This window comes from Oryza glaberrima, chromosome 7, assembly GCF_000147395.1.
Source record: "Oryza glaberrima chromosome 7, OglaRS2, whole genome shotgun sequence".
NCBI classification, from domain to species: Eukaryota; Viridiplantae; Streptophyta; class Magnoliopsida; order Poales; family Poaceae; genus Oryza; species Oryza glaberrima.
The window spans coordinates 18,565,893-18,587,462 of record NC_068332.1 but is presented as its reverse complement, the minus strand read 5'-3'; the positions used below and the strand labels follow the sequence as shown (position 1 = coordinate 18,587,462).

At 43.8% G+C, this 21,570-nt stretch overlaps 2 protein-coding genes and 1 pseudogene across 2 annotated transcripts; all 3 read right to left on the bottom strand.

Annotated features, from left to right (window-relative positions):
- Positions 1 to 7,232: 7,232 nt before the first annotated feature.
- LOC127780093 (aspartic proteinase nepenthesin-1-like) lies at positions 7,233 to 8,739 on the bottom strand. Its single transcript, XM_052307043.1, has one exon. The coding sequence runs from the start codon at positions 8,713 to 8,715 to the stop codon at positions 7,408 to 7,410; it is 1,308 nt and encodes a 435-aa protein (XP_052163003.1). The 5' UTR covers positions 8,716 to 8,739; the 3' UTR covers positions 7,233 to 7,407.
- A 2,129-nt stretch (positions 8,740 to 10,868) lies between these two features.
- LOC127780274 (protein spotted leaf 11-like) lies at positions 10,869 to 12,073 on the bottom strand. The gene is made up of 2 exons (XM_052307195.1): positions 12,054 to 12,073; positions 10,869 to 11,619 (listed from the first exon to the last, which is right to left on the bottom strand). The coding sequence occupies exons 1-2, from the start codon at positions 12,071 to 12,073 to the stop codon at positions 10,869 to 10,871; spliced, it is 771 nt and encodes a 256-aa protein (XP_052163155.1).
- A 4,510-nt stretch (positions 12,074 to 16,583) lies between these two features.
- Positions 16,584 to 18,933, bottom strand: LOC127780476 (ankyrin repeat-containing protein At5g02620-like; annotated as a pseudogene).
- Positions 18,934 to 21,570: the final 2,637 nt, after the last annotated feature.

The window sequence follows — 21,570 nt, the reverse complement described above, 5'->3', positions numbered from 1 at the left end:
GGAAGCTAGCGCGCAGAGTGGCGGGGCCGGGTCGTGACGACGGCGATGACGGCGGGGGCGGTGTGGAGCGGAGCGGTGACACGGGCGGCAGGCGCGGGCAGGCGCGGCAGATGCTGACGGCGGCGGCGACCAGGCGGTCGGCCACCACGGCGCGCACGTGCAGGAAGCAACGGCGCGCGGCGATTTGAGCGGCGCGGCTCGGGCACGCATGCTGGCTCGCGGGGCCGAGCGGCTGCGCGGCTACAGGCGCGGCAGGGCAGCGGGGCCGGGCAGCGCAGACGGCGCTGGCGCGGCACGGGCGGCGACCACGCGGGCGCGCGCTCGAAGCAACGGCGCGCGGGGGCCGATTTCGCGGGCGGGGAGCTCGCCGGGGATGGAGGCGGGGAGAGGGAGAGCGAGGGGAAGGCGCTCAGCGCGGCTCTTGCGCACGCGCACGCGCGGGCAGAGCGAGGGAGAGAGGGAGAGAGAGAGAGATAGAAAGAGAAAGATGGGCCGAGAGGGAATCGGCCCACCGAACCCGAGGGAGGCAAAATAGACTTTTGCGGAGGAATTCGATTTGGGAAGGAATTGGATTCGTGATTTGAATTCGACGATGGATCGGGGATTCGAGATCCGGAATGGCACGGAGACTGACTGCAAGCGAAGAAACAATTTTCTCAATTAGGGTTTTTAGAATTTAAATTTTCCCGCTATGCGCCACGACGGAACGGGCGCTACCCTGGGCAGCTGCCGTTTGCGGGAGAGAAGGGAGGGAGAGAGATAGAGAAGGAAGGGAGAGAGACAGAGAAGGAAGGGAGCGAGAGAGAAGGGATGGAGCGAGAGAGAAGAGAGCGAGAGGGAGACTTATCTCCTCGTCGCCTCGTCGTGGTGGGGCCCACCGGTCGGCTCATCCCGACTCGGCTTAATTTCTATAGGTGTTGAATTTTCATAAAAAAACCGACACCTATAATATATTAAAGGTATCCGTTTTTTTTAAAAAAACGGCACCTATAAAATAGGTGTGGGTTTTTATTTAGAACTGGCATCTATATATTTTCACAAGTATGCCTTGACTAGACACCTCGCATATATTTTTGTAGGCATGTTTCTGTTTAGCCCGCTTGGAAAAATAAAGGGGGGTGTGCATGAAAAATCGTTTGTGGTAATGATATAACAGGCTCACGAGCCTGACAATGATGTGGCGGCCAAACTATAAAGGGTTGTGTCTTTTGTGAAAACCGGTAGATATCGCCTAGAGCGAGGTGGGGGTTAAATAGGCATTTCCAAAATTTACTTAGAATTGCAATGATTAAATACTAGTCCGAGAACTTCCTAGCATGGGCCTGGAACTTCCTAGCAACTTAAATGTCGAGCAGTGAAAGTTGTCCAGAACTTCCAATGTTCTTCCCAAGAACTTTCAGTGTTCTAGCACCTCGAGGCTAGAGTGTTGATTCTTAGGAAACCCCAAGGCTTACAGAGGTGCAGGAGATAACTAGAATCAATAGGAACTAGTAAAACGTATAGGATGAAACAAATAGCATACAAAGGGATATAAGAGATTTTTTTCCCCCTGAAGTTCGGATGACTAGAATTATATTCTTCAACGAGCTAGGTCTTGATTAACCCCTTGTCTCACCGAGCAAAAGCCTAGGAAGAAGTCTTCGGTCTTTAAGTTAACACTCGTAGGTATTTTTCTTGATTTCAAGTGACCACTAAGATCCCAACTTAAACATCAAGAGAGTAACACAAGTGTGACTTGCTCTGCCTAGACGACCTCCTAAAACCTCAACTCTGAATTTCACTTAATTTACCTCTTTTCCTTTCAGAGGCGAGGATCACCTTCACAAACCTTCCCTGGCTAATCCACAATCACTTGAATTCTCGTAGGTGACGCCTAAACGTCTAGGAGGTTGTCCTCCAAAAGTAACAAGCCCCAAGCGTCCGCCCAAGATGATCTCCAAGTGCTCAAGAACTCATAGCTGATCTCTCACCGATTCAATCCCTCACCACCATCCCTCAATTCATGAAGAGAAGTTCAAGAACAAGGTGGAGAAGGTCTAGAACCATAGGAGCTAGAAGACATATAAAGAAAAGTGGGATTTCTAGCCAAGAAAGGTAGGGGGTGGCTGGAATATATAGGGACCCCATGATATCAGCTAGCCGTTACTCACAAGCTTCAACAGAATCAGGGCCTAGAGGTTGGGCTAGGTGCTGGAAACTTCCAGCCGACACTTAGGCATAGCAAAGGAAAAAAAATAGCCACTCGGAACTTCCGGGCAAGGTGACAAGAACTCCTGGGCAGACTTCTCTGTTAGAACCTAAACCCGTACACATGTTTGTGAAAAATAGGTCTCTCTCTTACAGGATGACTTTGAACACTTGTAGACACTGGACAACATCAAGGAACCCCTTTTGATACTACGATGGCCCTAGAACTCAAGAGACAAAATAGAAAAAAAAATTAAAACAACTCTTCGAGTTTTTTCTCCACTTTTCATTCAGTTTACGGGGTCTACATGTGTTGCTTAAACTCCTGGGGACTAAAAAAAACCTACACACACTTCTTAACAAGTTAATTAGTTCCTTAATTAACCGGTTTGTTATTAAATTACCAAAACCCACTTAGAGGGCTAGATGCATCTTCAAACTCTCCCTTTTTGGTGATTGATGATAACCGGTTAAAGCTTACAAAAGGATGGATAATAATTGATTTTGAATAAAAAGAGATAAGACAAAACCCCCTTAATATATGCGTATAGGAAATACGAGTGAATCTCACATGCATATATTGAAGGGACAAGTGGAGAGTGCTTTGCCCAACACTTCTCGTTTGCTGGGTGCAAATGTGTGAGATAAAAGTGTGAACTGAATATAGAATGCATATGTCATGGTAAGCGCACACAAAAAAAAAGAGTGAAAAATAACATTACACAAGTGCCATGAATATCACATATTGCATATAGAAAAGGTAGCATAAAATAAACTTCAAAGCTAACAGTCATTATATCCCAATACATAGATAGCGGTTTACATGTCCGGATGGATTTAAGGAGAAACCGTGGAATTTCTAATAGAGGAGGCTGCCTGGAACTTCATAGCACCAGGGTTCACTCTATCGGTCCAGGTGTTTCTATCGGGGGTCACCGAAATCCTGAAATTTCGGAAATTTCGGAAATTTCGGTCCGAAATTTTGAACAAAATTTAGTTGAATTTGAACAAATATTATCCAAATTTATGAAAAAATTGAAAAATTCAAAAATTTCGGCCGAATTGATATCGTATCGGGGGTCACCGAATTTCGGAAATTTCGGTCCGAAATTTCCAACCCTGCATAGCACTAGGCCCGGAACTGCCTGGAACCGTGAAAAATGCAATGTTTAGTATGCATCCTGTAGGAGCATATCCTCAATTAGCATCCTCAAAAGACCTGCTGAGAATACCTTGAAACTGTTCAAATGAGCAATACTCCAGCAATGATGCAACTGCAATCCAAGGTATCAAGTAAACACAAGGTTCCAAAGCAAGCCAAATCCAAAAGAGCCTTCATTATCTGTGATGTTTGGTTAAAAAAGTTGATTTTCTTGGCCTTCTTTGATGACAAGGATATGCAGAATAGGATTCATTCCTAGAATTATGGATTCCTTGCGAAGTCTATGTTCCAAGTGAGGATTGTCTATGCTCCATGGCATTTTCCTCACGTTTTGGGATAACCACAGAATGGCCCTTCTGGGTGTTTGATCATGTGCGGTATTTGTGCATTATAGGTCAAAATAGGATAGACAGACCATGAGCTTATGGTGGTCACTGGTCACATCCTTTAATTCTCTCTTGTTCTTAGCTTTTTTTAGAACAACTTGTTCTTAGCTATTGCAGTTGCCATTTAGTTCGTTCTTTCACGGGAAAAAAGGAAGTGAAATCAGAGTGCATCGACAAGTTAATTATGAATTCTGCTTGGTCTTGCTTGCTATGCAGGCCTTCTGTTTTCTGCGCTGATAACCACCATTCTGACTGATGCGAAGAAGGATGGTGTTGGCCGGCCTTGCCCAAATTTCTACTGGCACTGCTTTCCTGTGAGTCCGAAGCTACCTTTGGTTTCAGGTGTGATCAGTTCTTTGGCAAGATTGTTCTCTCCGAAGACATGCATACATATGGGCATGCATTGCAACAGATTGCTGGTTTCTCTTTCAAAAGACAGCGATACATATTTTCAAACATACCTGGACAGTGGACGGTCTAACAAGTAATTAGAAATGGTATTTTGTTTTATCAAGCTTGTAAATAGATTTTGGGATTTTACATCACTTGAGTTGTTTCTGCAGGTTGCAATTCCACATGGGAGACATTTTTTTAGGAAAATACTGTATGAAGATCCTACGTGTACATTAATATACTATATAACATACATATTTATATTGGAGTCATATTCTTCTACAAGATAGCAGATTTATTTCGTATCAGATTTTAGATTTTCTTCTTGCAATCTATAAATTCAGATTGCTTTTGAATGGTCTGAAGTCTGAACATTAGGTCAGACGACCTTTAAAAGGTTATGCTACATGCAGTTTAATTCACATGAGTCTGTTGTTGTTTTTGTGTGACTGTCTTTTAGTATTTATTTTTTATTAAGATTTAAGTTTTTTGCACTGGCACTGTATCTCGGTTTATAGTGAATTATTGTTGGTTGGTCAATCATGGATTCAATCGCATTCTTGAGGACCCGTCATTGTCTATGACTTATAATAAACCATCACAACTTGTTAGTAATTAAAAAATAATTAGTGAATAAAAATTTTACTTATAAAGAACTTACAAGCTAACGTTGAAAAAAATTACATTACAAAAGCATCAAATTCAAGTTTAGAATTTAGATTTTGGCAGTGAACAATGGGGACTTTGAAAATACATTTGTTTTTTTCCGTTGAATAACTATATGTCCATATCATTTCTGAATACGTTCGTTTTAAAAAAAAGAAACTTATACATTAAAATATATAATTATATTTCAGTATGAAATGAACTATTTTTAAAACAACTGGATTTTACACGCAAACTAAATATTACCGTAGCGTTAGCACGGGCAAATTACTAGTATAATATAGTGTAATTATATATATTGTAACTTTCATGTAACTATAATGTACTACCTTTGTTTTATAATATCATATTATAAATTGTTTTGACTTTTTTTCTAGCCAAACATATTTAGGTTTGACCAAGTTTATCAAAATATATTAAATGTTATTCTAATGAAACTAATTTGATGTTGTAGATATTATTAATTTTTTCGATAAACTTGATCAAATTTAAAGAAGTTTGACTAAAAAAGTTAAAGCGACTTATAATATGAACGGAGGGAGTAACTTGTATACAACTTTCACATAATTTTTGTTGTTGCAAGAACTCAACAAGCGTATCAATATCCCTTCTGCATTCGATCTGCCCAAATGGGGGCGATATTTACATATTTATTAAGGGGGTATACAAGAGGAAATGGTTTTTGTGCCCCTAGCCCTATGGGGGATCTGAGTAGCTAGCCAGTGGACCAGCCTCGGACCTATTGGTAATATTACAATAGATGAGAAGGAAGCGCTCATCAGGAGGGGAGCAGTGCTGTTCCCGAGGGAACCCGCTATTACCCGGATAAAGGCACGCCCCGGGTAATAGCGTGCTCCGCCTGGTCGTCTTTAATGGTGTCAGATGCAGTTGGAGCGCGTAGTGCGCATTTATTCTAGTCCACTAGCGCCTGGTTCCTGACTCTGGCCAGCGGAAACTCATCGAGGCTTGAATTGCTCTGGGCGGCATCTTGAACTCTGGGAGCCTCCCGAGCTCCGGAGCCTTCTGGCAGTTACCGGAGCCCATGAGTGCTATGGCCTCCCGGAGCACTCCCGGAGCTCTTCCGCCGATCTCCGGAGCACTCCCAGGCTCCACCACTCTTGCCCTCTGCAGGATCCGATTCTCTAGGATCCCCGGAGGCCTCCGAAGCGGCCACCTCGGTCGGGGACTAGCATGGCCTCGACCCACGGTCATCTCCCTAGGAGGATGGTTCTCCGGAGCATCGCAGCCCTTCAGAGGCTAGCTTCCCTCGATCCGGAGATACTCCCCCAACAATTTTGAACCGTTAGACTGCCTTCAAAATTCTCGTAAGTGAGGTAGAGAAAAAAAAACACAGCACGCGCAGGTGAGGGGATTCGACCGGCAACCTCAGTTTTGCGAAAATATATAGCATGTTAACTCCAGATTTTGAAATTTCATAAATTTACAATGTAGTTACACTTAGACTATACTATATTTACATCTGATAAATACTTTAGAGAAAACTCGTTGACAAATGCCATAGGCAGTGCCTTTGGTAGTAGACCAAATTGGAATAGATATGATTATGCAAATGAACAATTTACCTTAATTCTACCCCTAGTAGCTAGAGATCACTGCAACAGTTGTCAAAATCAATGTATCCATTGGCCAATGCAAGTTGAGCTTGCAACTTATGCAGCGCCCCATGCCTATGAATTGATCGTAAAAATTAACCTAGTACATCCATCTGACGACATCTACTCTTTATGTTCCAAAATATAAGAATCTAGAACTAGGTGGGACGTTTTATAGTATAACGTATCTGGACAGCCCTCCGTTCCAAAATATAAGAACCTAGAACCGGATGAAATGTTTCTTAGTACAACGCATCTGGACAGACGGACATATACATTGTACTGTGAAACATCCCATCCGATCCTAAGTTCTTATATTTTAGAGGGAGTACATCCGTTTTTAAATATCAAAATTATCAATAATTTTCATCAAAAAAAACCATAAATCATTAGTAGACGAAAGAAATTATGATTTAATACATAAAAATAGTGTTAGTATATTTTTTGTGAAAACACTTTTATATTGCTATACTTTTATATTTTTTTTATAAATATATATAAGTTAAAAATGTAATGATCAGATATTTACATTCCACGTTATGTCAATGTCTAAAACGACATGTAAAAATAAAAACTAATGTAGTATACTATTTTTACATGTCATTGTCATGCTTTGAGATGCATGCTTACTAAGCTGAAGTCCTTAGTCTCTATATATTAGGGGTTTCAACGTCATTTACTCCGTCAAGGATAAGATGGAAAAGTAGCCATATTCTATCGATCTTAACTAAAAAGGCCAATACCTACTCCCATTCTTTTCAAGAATTTGTTGAATCTGGACTAATCGCTGAAAGTCACCCGAAAGCACAGTTAATTCAAAGGCACGGCACATAGAATTCATTCATATACCACATAATATTAAACCAGCAGACGGACTGACTCAGGACGATCTGTGCAAAACAAGAAGAAAGACTTGACCAACAGCAATGGCTCATATGGTAGGCACTCGTAGACTTATTACTCTCGCCGGTTAATACAGTAACCAAACGGACGGTACAAATCACACTTTGGCGCAATCCGCCGGAGCGAAGGAGAAAATCCCGCCGTCGAGATCGTAGAGCAGGTGCATGTCCATCTGCATCACGTTGCCTATGACAGACATCGGCTGGTCACCCTTCGCCGGCAGCATCATCAAGCACGCTACGGTCACACTGCCCTGCGAGTCCGTCTCCACTCCGGCGAAGTAAGTTGGCACGGCGTACTCAGCTCCGCCATCGAAGCGCAGCACCAGACTCGGCACGGCTATGCCGCCGCCGCCGCCTGTACTCTTGAAGCACAGGTCCAAGCCGCGCGTGCCGTTCACCGTGGTCACGTTAGCCGTCTGGGACAGGAAGGCCTGCTTCACCATCTCGTAGCCGTCTTTGGCGAGGTACGTGAGCGTGGTGCCGGAGTCCACGATCGTGCCGCCGCCGAGGCCGTTCTGCGTGAAGCCGAACGTGCTGGTCGTCACCGGGAGGTCCGTCTCACCGACGGTGATGCCGGTGAGGTTGACGTAGTAGTACGAGGGGTGTACCGCGGGGTTGTTGACGAACGGCGTCGACTGGACATTTCCGTCCGTAAGATTGGCCAGGGAGCCGAACAGTATCGGGCTGGCGCCGGCGGCAGAGCCGGAGCGGAGGCAGTACGAGAACCGGCCGACGCCGAGCTGCGGTATGAGGGACAGCGCGCCGCGGCCAAGACCCGCGATGCCCGACGTCGAGTTGCCCACGCCGTTCTCCGTGCTGCACCCGAACGCGACGCTGGGGAAAGAGGCGTCCCCGACTTTGAGCGTCTCGGTGGCGAGGTAGCCCGCGGTGTAGCCGCTGCCGTACTTGTAGTTGTAGACGCAGCCGGTGGCGTTGCACGTGCGGATGGAGTTGGGCAGGAACTGGCAGAAGGAGCTGGTGCACGGGAGCTTGGAGAAGGTGGAGGAGCTCGCCGGCTGGAATGGCGGCGCGGGCTGCTGGAAGCATTTGGTGCACGGCGCGCACTGCGTCCAGATGAGGTCACTGCCGGTGTCGGCCACGACCGGGAAGGTGAGTAGCGGCGTGCCGACGGAGATGTTCATGTTGTACCCTCCCACGCCGTTCTCAAGCAGTGCCTGGAAGCTGACCGACGAGTTGGTGGTGGTGGCCTTGCCGGCTGCGGTGGCGTCGGAGAGAAAAGCGATGCGGTGGCTGTCGCGGCGTACCGCTTCCGAGTATTTGCCGGGGGAGAGCTCGTGGATGCGAGTAAGAGTGGCGCGGAAGCCATGAAGATCGCCGGCGAGAGTTATCGGCGGGAGGAGGATGATGACGAGGGCTAGTATGGCAGCAGTGCTGGATGACATGTTTCCTGTGTCCCTCCTTGTCGTCTTTTTCGTGGTGTTGGTTTGATGAAGGTTACTCGATCTTATATACACTATTCAACAACTCATAGTTGATCCAAGTTGCATTTGAAATTTCCCTTAAACTGCTATTAGAAACCGCGTGCTAATAATTCAACCAACCGTTAGTTTGTGTCAAATCTAATAACTTATTAAAGGAATAAAAAAAGAGCATCCACGTTCGCTCTCACGGCCTAGAAATTCTCATATTAATCGGAGAAAAAGAAAAATAAAGTCCATATAGAAATACAATTTAAAAATAGTTGAAATTCAGAATTAAAAAATAAGTAATATTAGAAGAGGAGACTAGAGTCCATATATTAATACAATTTAGAAATAACTAACATTCGAAATTAAAAATTAAATAACATCAGAAGCAAAGTATAGAGTCCTTATCGAAATACAATTAAGAAATTAAGAAATTATAGAAATTCGGAATTAAAAATAAGGAATATTAGAAGTAGAGTATAGAGTATATATAGGAATTTAAAACTAACAAAAATTCAGAATAAACATAATAAAATTAAAAGTAGAGTTTAGAGTCCGTATAAAAATATAATTTACAAATAACTAAAATTAGAAATTAAAAAAAACAAGGGAAGAAGAGTCTAAAGACAATATAGGAATTCAATTTAGAAGTAACTAAAATTCGAAATTAAAAATTAAAGAATATTGAAAGATGAGTTTAAAGTCCATTAGAAATAATAAAAATTCAGAATTAAAAATAAATAATATTAGAAGAAGAGCATTAAAAAATAAGAAACATTCAAAGACGAGTCCAGAGTCCATATTTAAATATAATTTAGAAATAACTAAAATTTGATATTAAAAATAATTAATAACAAACACATGTATAAAATACAATATGAATATTACACACTTGTAGTTTGTAAAGTTAGTACAAAATTTAAAATTATGCTGTCATTTTAATATATTTTAATAATAAATTGAGAAAACATATATGCTATTATATGAGAGAAAATATAATGATGCTAGCCGCGAAATCTACGCGGGCCACTAAGCTAGTATATGTAAAAATAAAAGTAAAACTTAAAGTTATACTAATACGTATTAAAACTGAAAATAAAAGAAAAGTTGGTGAAGTGTGCTAGAGATGTGTCATGACTACGTCTCCATCCACTATTTTTTCTTTCGAAACCACTTATGTTAAAATAAATCTTGATGGATATGGTTTTCATCTCTTGAGGAGATGCCCCATTGTCATTTGCATTGTCATCTAAATAGTTATAACAAAACTGAAAAAAATTGACAATATAGATTAATATAAAATATATCACTCCACAAACATGCAAGCCAAATTCAACTTCTATAAGTTGCAAAAAAAAACAAAATAAACTGAAAATAGTTATTGTACATTCGTAGCTATATTTATTATTTTTTGTTACAACTTGTAAAAGTTAAATTTTAACTTGCATGCTTGTGGAGTGATATATTTCATATTATTTTTGCGACAACTTGTAAAATTTGAATTTTAACTTGCATGTTTGTGGAGTGATATATTTCATATTAATCTATCTTACCAATTTTTTTCAAAGTTTTCAGTGACTATTTAAGTGGCAAGCACAAAACGAGGGGATATTTCATCGAGGGATGAAATCACTTTCCCAATCTTTGATACTTAAATTAGAGTAAAGTACATAGCCGGTCCTTAAAGTTGGAGCGTGCTGTCACTTAAGTCCATGATCTTGGAAAATCGATATTAGGGTCCGTGATCTTGTTTAAGTGAATCATTGTGGTCCAAAATACGTCTAACTGGGTTAACTACCTTACGTGGCGGTCCAGCGTGGCAACATATTTGCAGTTTGGCCCCTGCATTATTTTGCTTCCCCCTGGTCTGATCCAGCCTCTACTTAGCATGGCGCACAACGATGTGGCCGATGGCACCGACGAACGCGCGGCGCAGAGCGTGCGGTCAATCTTGGATTAATTCAAGGACCGCGTTGCGCCGGATGCCAACGACATGAGGTGAGTGCTCTACCGGGTAAGGGTCGGTGGCTGGTTGGATTGCTCCGAGGAGATTGCGTTCTTGGAGAGCGAACTGTGTGCACAGCTGGACGGCGTGACGAGAACAGCAATGACGTTCTCGTCATGAACAGCTAAATAGTGTTTTTGTGTACTGCCGCGTCGCGTTGTTCGATGACATTCACCGACCGAGATGACGACGACGCGGCCAAGTGGGCGAAGAGGCCCGGCTGCGAGAGGATGGCCACGGCGCTCGATGGCTGCTCGGCTATCCTTGCCAGCAGCGCGATGCTGTCCCCGGCCAGGTCGTCGCGGTCGGTGGAGAGCAAGGTGGCGAGGGCTGGCACAGTGCCCGCGGCGATGGCCCTGCCCTGGTTGGCTGCTCTCTGGAGCAGCTCATACAGGCTGACCATGGTGTTCTTCTGGTCGCGGTACGCGCCGTCTAGGATGAGCTGGACCAGTGTTGGGATCACCTCCGGGATGCATCTGGGTTGTTCGACGAGAGGTAGAAGAGGATGGCCCGCTACGTTATGCTGCGCCACGGCCTTGGCAACGACGTTGATCACGTAGACAACGAGGCCGACGCCTCCGACCTCCATGATGGTCATCCGCCCGGCGGGGTGCTTCGAGAGGTTGAGCAGCGACGCCACGGCATTATCCTGTATGGCGGCGGTGGTGGAGGAGAGGAAGCATAGCAGCCAAGGCACGGCCTTGTCGTCCACGAGGCACGCCCAACAGAACACGTTGTGCTTTGACAACTTCCGTGCCTCCGATGTCACCTTCCTCCACTCCTTCGTCGACCCCCTGGAGAGCTGCGCGACGTTGTACTCGACGGCGAGCGTGCGGCGGCCGTGCCGAACGACACGGTCGTAATCGCAACGGCGCCTTGGCAGTAGCCACCGTGGGTAGAGAAGAAGATTTGGGGAAGAAGGGGGTAGGATACGCGAGGAAAGTAAAATGCGGGGGGCCAAAATGCAAATATGTTGCCAAGTTGGACCGCCACGCAAAGCAATCAACCCGGTCAGATGTGTTTTGGACCGTAATGATCACTACAACAAAACATATGTTTAGAGACATCTTATTTATAGTCTAGAGACGTTTTGAACCGTCTTTAGGCATACATAGAGTCGCTTCTGCAAAGCGTCCCAGAAGCGTCTTCGTTAGGACCATCTCAAAATTATAAAGACGCTCCATATAGCATCTCTACAAGATCTGAGACATGAAATAGCGTCCCTACGTTAGTTGAGATGCTTTTGTAAATGAGATCCAATAACGTGTCTCATGGTGCGTCCTTATGAGTAACTGAGACGTGTACGTACGATTCATTGTAGGATGCCATGCTTGGCATATTTACAGCATTCACATCTGAGCAGTATATATCGCCATCAACATATATACCAAAATGACAGTAAACAGTAAAACACTCCAATAGATGAAAGGTAATTATATTAAGGACAACTGTGATTCACAAGTCAGCTAAACAGCCATACAGAAAAAAGAGATTTGCGTCATCTCTTAGAAAAATAAATTTATAACTCTTCCTAAGATAATTCTTGTTTTATCTCCTCCCTTCTTCACAGCATGATAAAATATATCTATAACTGTTCTTAAGATAATTCTTGCTTTATCTCCTCCTCCTTCACAGCATGATGTAGCAATCCTTTACAATCTTCAGTATCTTCTAAAATGAATTGTGTAAACCAAATCAGTGTACATGATAAGATTTCTAAAAAATGTAAGAAAGCTAGCTAAGTTTACTAGGCCATAAACAGAGAATTAGACAATCCATACATGTATTGATTCATAGAAGATACACCCATCACATATTTCATAATTGTCAGGAGCTTATTCCTAGCATTGTTTACTAGCTTCAGTAAAGATTTATTGAAATCGACCCTTAATAAAGTAAAACAAAATAAAGCACTTCAATTTGTATATTTCTGAACAAAGAGACTATAGCCATACTACAGTATTAACATGAGAATATTCTCCTACAGATATCCAACAATTTACCTTAATAGCTACTTGTTCTATACTTTTTATGTGGCTAGAATTTCTCATCATCACTATAAGTAACAGGTAAAAACTTATGATGGCCATACCTTTGACACTTTAGCAGTTGCTCTCCCTCCTGCATGTAAATACTTTGGAAACTTCAGCATATAGAAAGCAAATCTCCCATTTTGGACCAGCATCTCTATTCCTTTACTCATATGCCACCGAAGGACAGTATGAAGAACCATCGCATCATTCAGAACTAGTGTCCGAGATCCAAGTTAAACAAGCATTAATACCAATATTTATTTCAAAGTGAATCGATTAGAAGATTGAGTTGAGTCAAAGCAATGCCTCTCTGTGTTTTAATGTGATTTTGTTGCTAAAACTACTTAATTAATGCTGAACTAAAGCAGGGGAAAGAACACAGCGTTATGCAATCCAATACTCCAAATAAATATTTTGCAAGCGATACCAAATTACCAAGTGATTATCCTTTTGAACAAAGTATACAACAATCCCAAAGTATCATCATCAGAATTTTTTCCTAAAAATCTGCAAAAAAAAAAAAAAGTTACCTTCAACAATACTCATCTGTATTTTTGTGCCTTCTTGAAGCTAAAATTCCAAATGTAGTCATCAGATGGAATGGAATCAGTAGCAAAAAAGAATTTATAATGAGCCCTTAATGATCGACATATTGGTATTGATTGATCCACAGAGGTTCACAAATCATCAAATTGATTATCAGATCTGCATCATGCAAGTATTGGTATTAGCATTTCGTCAAACAACTAGTACGATGGTTCATCCCTGAAGCAGAAAGAACGAAAGGTACAGATCAATATTTACTCTTTTATACTTCTGCAGGATTACGAAATAATCCGATGGGGTAGAACTCAACATAAAGTCTGGACAAATTGAATCACACAAACAAATCAAAGCACCTTTGTAGTTCCTTAAGCCTTACAGATTAGGGGATGAGAGAGCATACCTACCAAGCTACCACCGTGGAGTTGTCGCTGGGCTGGTGAAGGCAACTGAGGGAGGGACGCGTTGGCGACGGGGAGTCGCTGATTAGGCGGCAAACTGCCAGCGGTGGCTCCCATGGCGAGGATCAGAGCAGGCAGTGGTGGCGGCGGCCTGAGGAGGAGGAGGCAGATGTGGCATTGACTCGCCGAGGATGAGGCGCCGCTGGCCCCCGGTCGAGGACGAGCCGGCGGCAGGCATCGAGATGGCGACCGGTGGAAGATAGGCGGCGGCACCAAGCAGGCAGTTCAATCTAGATGGGAGTTTGTTGCAGCACGCAGAGAGGATGAGGACGTGGGTGGTTTCCAGGAGAAAAAAAAATTCAATGTATATCTTAATTTTTGAGAAATCAATGTAAAACTAGGGCGTTATTTAAAACGTCTCATAAACCGTCTTTATTGGCGGGGTAGCCCAGAAAATAGAGACGATTTAAGTCTCGTCTCCAGCCAAATGTCTTTATTTGTTGTTTTGTTGTAGTGGATTCACTTAAACAAGATCACGGACCCTAATATCGATTTTTCAACATCATAAACCTAAGTGACACCACGCTCTAACTTTAAGGACCGGCCGTGTACTTTACTCCTTATAAATACTATAGTTTAAGACAATGGCGATGGGACGCCTGCTAGGATTGTCAGCAATACTACTGATGCAGTAGAAGACACTGACGTGTGGACCTGCACCCACTTGTTAGCTGTTGCTACTACATCAGCAATATTAGAGAGGATGTGCATCCATTGGACGCTAGTGACGAGAGGGCTCCAATGGTCCACAGTGACGGAGGAGAAGAGAAGGGAGGCGGGAACCGACGAGCTCATAGTCCTACGGCTGTGGCTTGTCGTCACAGGTGGATTGCTCTTTTTTATTAGAGAAGGAAATTTTTTTTACTCAGTCTCTATGTCCAATCGGATGTATACAGCCTTCTTAAACTAGTAACTTAGCCCTTAAATAACCCAATCTTAAATTAACTTAGCCCTTAACCTTTAGGCTACATGCAGTTTGACAGGCGGCTTGCTCTTGTAAGACTCGGAGCTGTCGAGGAGCTCCGACGCCGCGGCAGGGGAGAAAGCTCGGACCGTGTCCCGATAGGCCCAGAGCCAGCCACGTGGAGGCCGAGCGGAAGCGCTGGAAGAAGCTGAACCGCCAGTTATACGACCTCCGCATTCCCGCATGGCAAGCCTCCTTTCTCGCTGATGCCGCCGCGCGCTTCGGCAACCTCCACGCCCGCGTGGCCGACTCGAGGTCGACGCAAGCCTGAATTGAAAAAAGGCTTATTTGGCTGCTCAGCCTAAGAGCAAGTTTAATAGCATAGCCCACTACTAACTGTAAATCATTTATAGCCAATGTAATAGCCAATTCATACAATAGTTGATTACTATACTATTAATACCTAGTCCCACCTGTCATATACACATTATGTCTTGGAGTCTGTGCTGCAGCTGGCTGCTCTTCTCTCTCTTCCTTTTATCTCTTTAAAATATATTTATAGCTGGCTTATAGTCTGCTATTGTATCTGCTCTAAGAATACTAGATGAATACCCCACCGCGTTGCTGCGGAAAATTAAGTTACATAATATGTACAAATAAAATGTAATTTGATTATCAAAACTAAAACAATTTGATACAATTTTAAGCCTAAAAAAATTGAGATTGAATGTTTTATGAGAGAAGAAAGAAAAGACCATTTAGACTATAGATCTATCATTCAAAGCTAAAAATAATTGAGGTGATGTGGCTTAATGAGAGAAAAGAGAAATAGCATTAAACTAAACTTAGTGGGGATGAACTATATAAGTACTACACCATCCGTCCCAAAAAAAAGTACAGTTTTGCACTGTTAACGTTCAACGTTTGACCATTCATTTTATTTAAAAAATTTTTATGTTTAGTATTTTTATTACTATTAGATGATAAAACATGAACAGTAGTTTATGTGTGACTAAATACTTTTAAAAAACTACTTTTAATTTTTTTACAAATTTTTTAAATAAAACAGACGGTCAAATATTGGGTACGGATATCCACAGCTGCACTTATTTTGGGACGGAGGTAGTATATAGGATACTTACCGATGAGGACCCCCAGCTCCAACAGCAGTGCGTATACTATCACCCGCAATGTACTCCCTCCGTACTCGTAAAGAAAGTCGTTTGGGACAATGTTTAAGTCAAACTTTGGGAATATAAATCATAAATAACTCTCAAGTTGTTGAGTTTGAAAATGTAAAAATTATATGAATAGATTTGCCTTGAAAAATATTTTCATAAAAGTCATATATCACTTTTCAATAAATATTTTTATAGAAACAAGAAGTTAAAGTTGTGTTTTGGAGACCGTGTCGCTGTGTAAAACGACTTTCTTTACGATTACGGAGGGACTACTTGGCAAGGGGAGAGAAGGGGGGTTGCTAATGCGTGCGCGCACGCCCCTCCCCCTGCGACGCCCCCTAGTCCACTGTTCACTATTGTTCCGTTATACAAGGACATGGCCCATCATTATAGTTGGGCCGTCCAGCCAGGTGCGGCCTGTTATATGGTTGGGCCCAAACGAATTTGCGAGTGACGTGTGGCCTGTAACAGGCCACCTGTTACACTTGACAGGATCGATGGTCTTCTCTTCCGCTGCCAATCACATGTCGGCGTACGGGGAGCCCTGGCTAACTGAGAATTTGGGGATCACTTCGGCACGTCATGCAGTCATGCTATAGCTCTGGCAACGGATCTGGTATGGTGTGTTGTACTGTTGTTTCGATCGATTTCAGTAGCAAACAATAGCAACACAAAATGCATCGAAAGCTTGATAGAATGGCAGGCAAATACGTCAAAACTCATTCAACACATACGCTATAATAATATACTCCAACTAGTACTAACGACTTCCGATCCTCAAATTCTTGCCGACTCAGCAGTTGGGCTTTGCAATATTTAGCACGATGGCAACGACCAAGGTGACCGTGATAAGCACCGGGAGGAATGTCCGCAAGAGAGTTTTGGCCAAGAAGCTTGTCACAAAACACCACAAGAACTCTTCCAAACTGGACGGACACCGGTGAAGATTCGTGAGCCCTCGCCATCCGGCGCGCCTCCAGATCACCTTCCCGAGGCAGAACGGCGCCCAGATGCCCGGGAAGCAGAGCAGCACCGATGCCGAGCACAGCGCGTGGACGAACACCACCAGCCACCGGCTGTCCGCGCCGCCGCCGAGCGCGACCTGGAGCCCGAACGCGAACGCGGCGACCATGAACTGCGCCCCGGCCGTCACGAGCGCCCACGCCGACCCCTGGTAGGCGCGGAGACGGCCCCTGCTCGGCCGGACCTCCCTCGCCTCGCCGACGACGAGGAGGCAGGTGCCCACGATGGAGCAGAGGAACGCCATGGTGTCCGACACCGCGAACGCCCTGAAGGCGAACCGCCCGGCCGACGCCGCCGTCCCGGCGTTCGGGTGGTCGTCGGCGACGTAGCCCCCCGGAACGGTGAGAGCCGCCGCGAACGTCACCGTGGCGATCAGCACGGACGCGACTGTTCCGGTGGATGTCACGCTACCACTGTCCTTGGGAGCATCGGCATCCTCCATGGCCGATGGGATGCCAGTCCTAGCATGATCCCCTTCTAGGGTAACCGGTGCTCTGGTGCAGTAGAAGAGATTCTTTACCACGGCTCGAGGATTCTGTACACAAAAATTATCACAAGAAAGAAGACAGATTAACTGGCCAAGTAAACAGGACAGCACATGAAACGATTCTCTGCAGCTGCGTGATAACCAATTGTGATGAACTAATGAACTGAACCGTGTTCCATTACCAGAAAATAGTGCAAACCAGGTTGCAGATGGCGATAAGCAAGGTCAGCAGCAGTTAGACCATCCCTGTTGGTAATGGCTACATCGACGCTCATCGTCTCCAAGAGTAAACTGACCATCCTTGGGTGCCCATACTCGGCGGCCAAATGGAGGGGAGTATTTCCTTCACTGTCCATTGCATTCATCAGGATACCAAACCTGTCATCTCGGCAAATGTAGCGAACTATGCTTTCCTTGTTATGTTCAACAGCACAATGCAGAAAATTTCTTCCTCGATCATCGACCAAATCGTTGTAGTTGTTGGGGCATTTCTGTATGAGCTCAACGACGATCCTAACACTGCCCATCACAGCAGCAACATGCAAAGGAAATGATCCTTGGATATCACAAACCAGAGCTAGGGAGGGCTCTGCATCTAGGAACAGCTGAAACACGTCAAACCGCTCAATTTGTGATGATATAGCAAAGTGGAGAGGTGTTCTGCCCGACGAATCAGCTTTGGTTAGCAGTGTTCGACCCTCTGGCTTCCAGTCCAGTATTTCTCGCGTGATTTCTGATTAAAGACATAAATTGACTTTGAATTTTCATGTGTCATTCACAAATTGCTCGCGTGTTTGTGATCATACCTTTGCTAGTAGTTGCCGCAGAATGCAAAGCTGTCCGTCCGTCCGGACCAGCGGCCGACGCCGGCGAGGGCGTTCTATCAGGCAACGGGCGGAGCAGCGCCCTGACAATGTCCACGGAGCCAACCGTCGCCGCCAGGTACAGCGGCGAGACGCCACCGTCGTTGGCCACGGAGGCCAGCTCGGGAGCCTCCGCCATGAGGAGAGCCACCACCCCGGCGTGGCCGTTCCGGACGGCCTCGTACAAGGCGGTGGCGCCCTGGCAGTTCGTCGCCCGCAGCAGCGGCAGCGCCACCGCCGCCGACGCTCGGCCGCCGGCTCGCAGCATCTCGGACAGGAGGCAGGCCGCCACCCGGACTTGGCCGCGCAGTGCAGAGGCGTGTCGAGGGACCTGTTGCGCGTGGCGGCCAGCGCGGGCGCCCTCGCGCAGACCAGCGCCGCGAGCGCGGCGTGCCCGCGGGTGGCGGCCACGTGCAGCGCCGTGTTGCCGTTGCCCGTCGTCACGCCAAGGAGGTGGCTCGCTCCCGCCGGCGCGCGGCCGTCGTCGTCGACGCTTATCGCCACCTGGGACTGGGAGTGGCCATGGCCACGGCGTTCTCTGCCCAGCAGGTCCGCCATGCCGACCTCGTCGCCGGAGGTCAGCGCGTGTAGCAGTTCGGTGTCGAGCGTCTCGTTGCAAGGTCCGAAATCCATGGCTTTGGCTGGTCAAGACGAGAGGGTGAAAGGTAGTAATTGATCTACACCCGGTTGAAAACATTCCATTTCATCACTTGATTTCGCTGAAACGGAGACTAGTAGTCAACAAAAAATCCCCATATAGCGACCGGCAAAAGCAACACAGGTGAGGTGGCATGCGAGGATTGGGGTCTCACGAGTGGCAGTGGCGGCAAAAAGCCGTATTCTCTCTCCTCCACTCGCGCTGCAAGTCCCCAACTGCTCAGCTTTTAAAATTGAAACAGATAAACGGAAAATATGTAGTGCAAACCTAAAAGTTACCATTAGATAAAAAAAGATGCATGGAATTTGTTAAAGTTATCGAGGCTAAAAGTTTTACTTGTAAATTTAATTATGAGTAAAAGTTTTATTGTAAGTAAATTTTTTTACTCTTAAGTCTTAATGACGTGGATAAATTTTTAAAAATTTATTTTTGGATTCAACGATAGTTTTCACTATATATTTTTCTTAAATATAAACGGTTCCTCTTTTTTCCTTCGTTTCTTGGACAACGTTGATGATGGTCTCCCAGTAAGATCAGAAGGCATGCAATGGTTCAGAAACCATCTCAGAGACACCATACAGCACCAAAAAGTAAACTGATAAAAACATCCACTAAATTATAATTTAATCAAAAGGAAATGCCCTCCAGGGGCAAAATGTTATGCAAATTAAGCATCATGAGAAGCTAAATCAGTTCTCTACAATACACACCAAACCTCAGCTAGAAACAGAGTGCAACTGACATGCCAGATCACCTGAAAAATCACAAGACCATCACACTCACGGGTGTTTAGATCCAGGGGTGTAAAATTTTAGCGTGTCATATAGGGTATTACATAGGTGTCGCATGGGGTGTTCGGACACTAATAAAAAAATTAATTACAGAATCCGTCAGTAAACCGTGAGACGAATTTATTAAGCCTAATTAATCCGTCATTAGCAAATGTTTACTGTAGCAACACATTATCGAATCATAGAGCAATCAGGCTTAAAAGATTCGTCTTGCAAATTAGTTGCAATCTGTACAATTAGTTATTTTTTAGCCTATCTTTAATACTTAATGCAGGTGCTCAAACGTTCAATGTGATATGATGAAAAATTTTAGGGTGGGATCTTAACAGAGCCTCAATTCAATTCTACAAAACCATCACACTCCAGTCAATTCTAGAGACAACGAGACAAATATCCACAAACAACAAGAAACTTCCCCTCTTTCTACCCTAGACCAAGTTGTAAAGAGAAGTTCAGGAGAGCTACTTCACGATTTTCTGTGAGCACCATTCTCGGACTACTTCCCCCGTTCCAAAATATAGCCTTTTAAAAGGGGGGCTCCTCTTATGTGCATACGCGCCAGGAACGGAGCGCGGCGCGCTTTTTGACGGCCCTGATAGCGCTTAGCGCTAACTTTTTTTATTTTTTTCCAGATAAAAAATCATCACGCGTCTTTCTTCCTTTTTTTAAGTTGACTGAAACAAACTTTTAATTCCAGATTTGAACTCAGATTTAAAAATTTCAAGTCAAGATTTGAATAGTTTCAACTTAGATTTAAAAAATTTTCAACTCAAATTTTTAAAATTTGAGTTAAAAGTTTTCAAACCTGAGTTAAGTTTTTAAATATTGACTTATTTTTTTTAAATTTGAGTTGAAAGTTTTAAATCTTCATGAAAGTTTTCGAATCCGAGTTAAAAGTTTTCAAGTCTAAATTGAAAGTTTTCAAATCGGAGTTGAAAGTTTTCAAATCGGAGTTGAAAGTTTTTAAATCCGAATTGAAAGTTTTCAAATCTGAGTTGAAAGTTTTCAAGTATGAATTGAGAGTTTTTAAATCCGAGTTGAAAGTTTTTAAATCCGAATTGAAAGTTTTCAAGTTTGAATTGAAAGTTTTCAAATATAAGTTGAAAGTTTTTAAATCTCGACTTGAAAGTTTTCAAATCTGAGCTGAAATTTTTTTAAAAAAATCTTGATTCGAAAGTTTTAAATCTTGACATCTACTTGCGAAAAAAGGGAAAGCGAAAAAATTGCGAAAAAACGAAAGAAAAAAAATCGGGCAGGGCGGACGATTAGCGCTTCTCGAATTACTGTAGTGCATGATTAACTCTAATCGCTGTAATTAACGCTAATCACCGTGATTAGTAATGGGATCAACGTGACGGATTCGCTCGGCAATCGACACGTGGCAGTGCGCGCGAGTTACTGTATTGGTGCATACGCGCGAACTAGCATTCGCGTTTTTTAAGGATGACACACGGGTATTAAGAAAGTATGTGAGAATGATTGTAGGAAGTGTGTGATTGATTGAAAAGAGAAAGTAGGTGAAGAAGAATGGTTGTGATTGGTTAAGAGGAGGAGGTAGGCGAAGAAATAGCTTTATTTTATGATAAGACACTGTACTAAAAATAGCTACATTTTAGGACGGAGGTAATACTTAAACATTACATTTTTTTCTAGGAGTTTTTTTAAATTAAATAAATCTATTTTTAAGTTTTCAATAGCTTTTACTTAATTAGTCATATTGTAATGACTTATTTTGTTTTCTGTGCTAGAAAAAGCTCACCCCAATCTAAATTTCAAACCAAGCCTTATCCATTTCCCATGCATTTTTGCGAATGCCTATCGCATAGACGCATAGTATGTCATAGCACTTGTAATCTTGTATACTCCATCTGTCCCAAAAAAA

Excerpts from the sequence above, each read along its gene's own strand:
- LOC127780093 (XM_052307043.1), bottom strand. The coding sequence starts at position 8,715 with ATGTCATCCAGCACTGCTGCCATACTAGCCCTCGTCATCATCCTCCTC.
- LOC127780274 (XM_052307195.1), bottom strand. The coding sequence starts at position 12,073 with ATGGCATCCTACAATGAATC. Across the intron at positions 11,620-12,053 it reads ATGGCATCCTACAATGAATC|GCGCCGTTGCGATTACGACC; the intron begins GTACGTACACGT and ends GCTACTGCCAAG.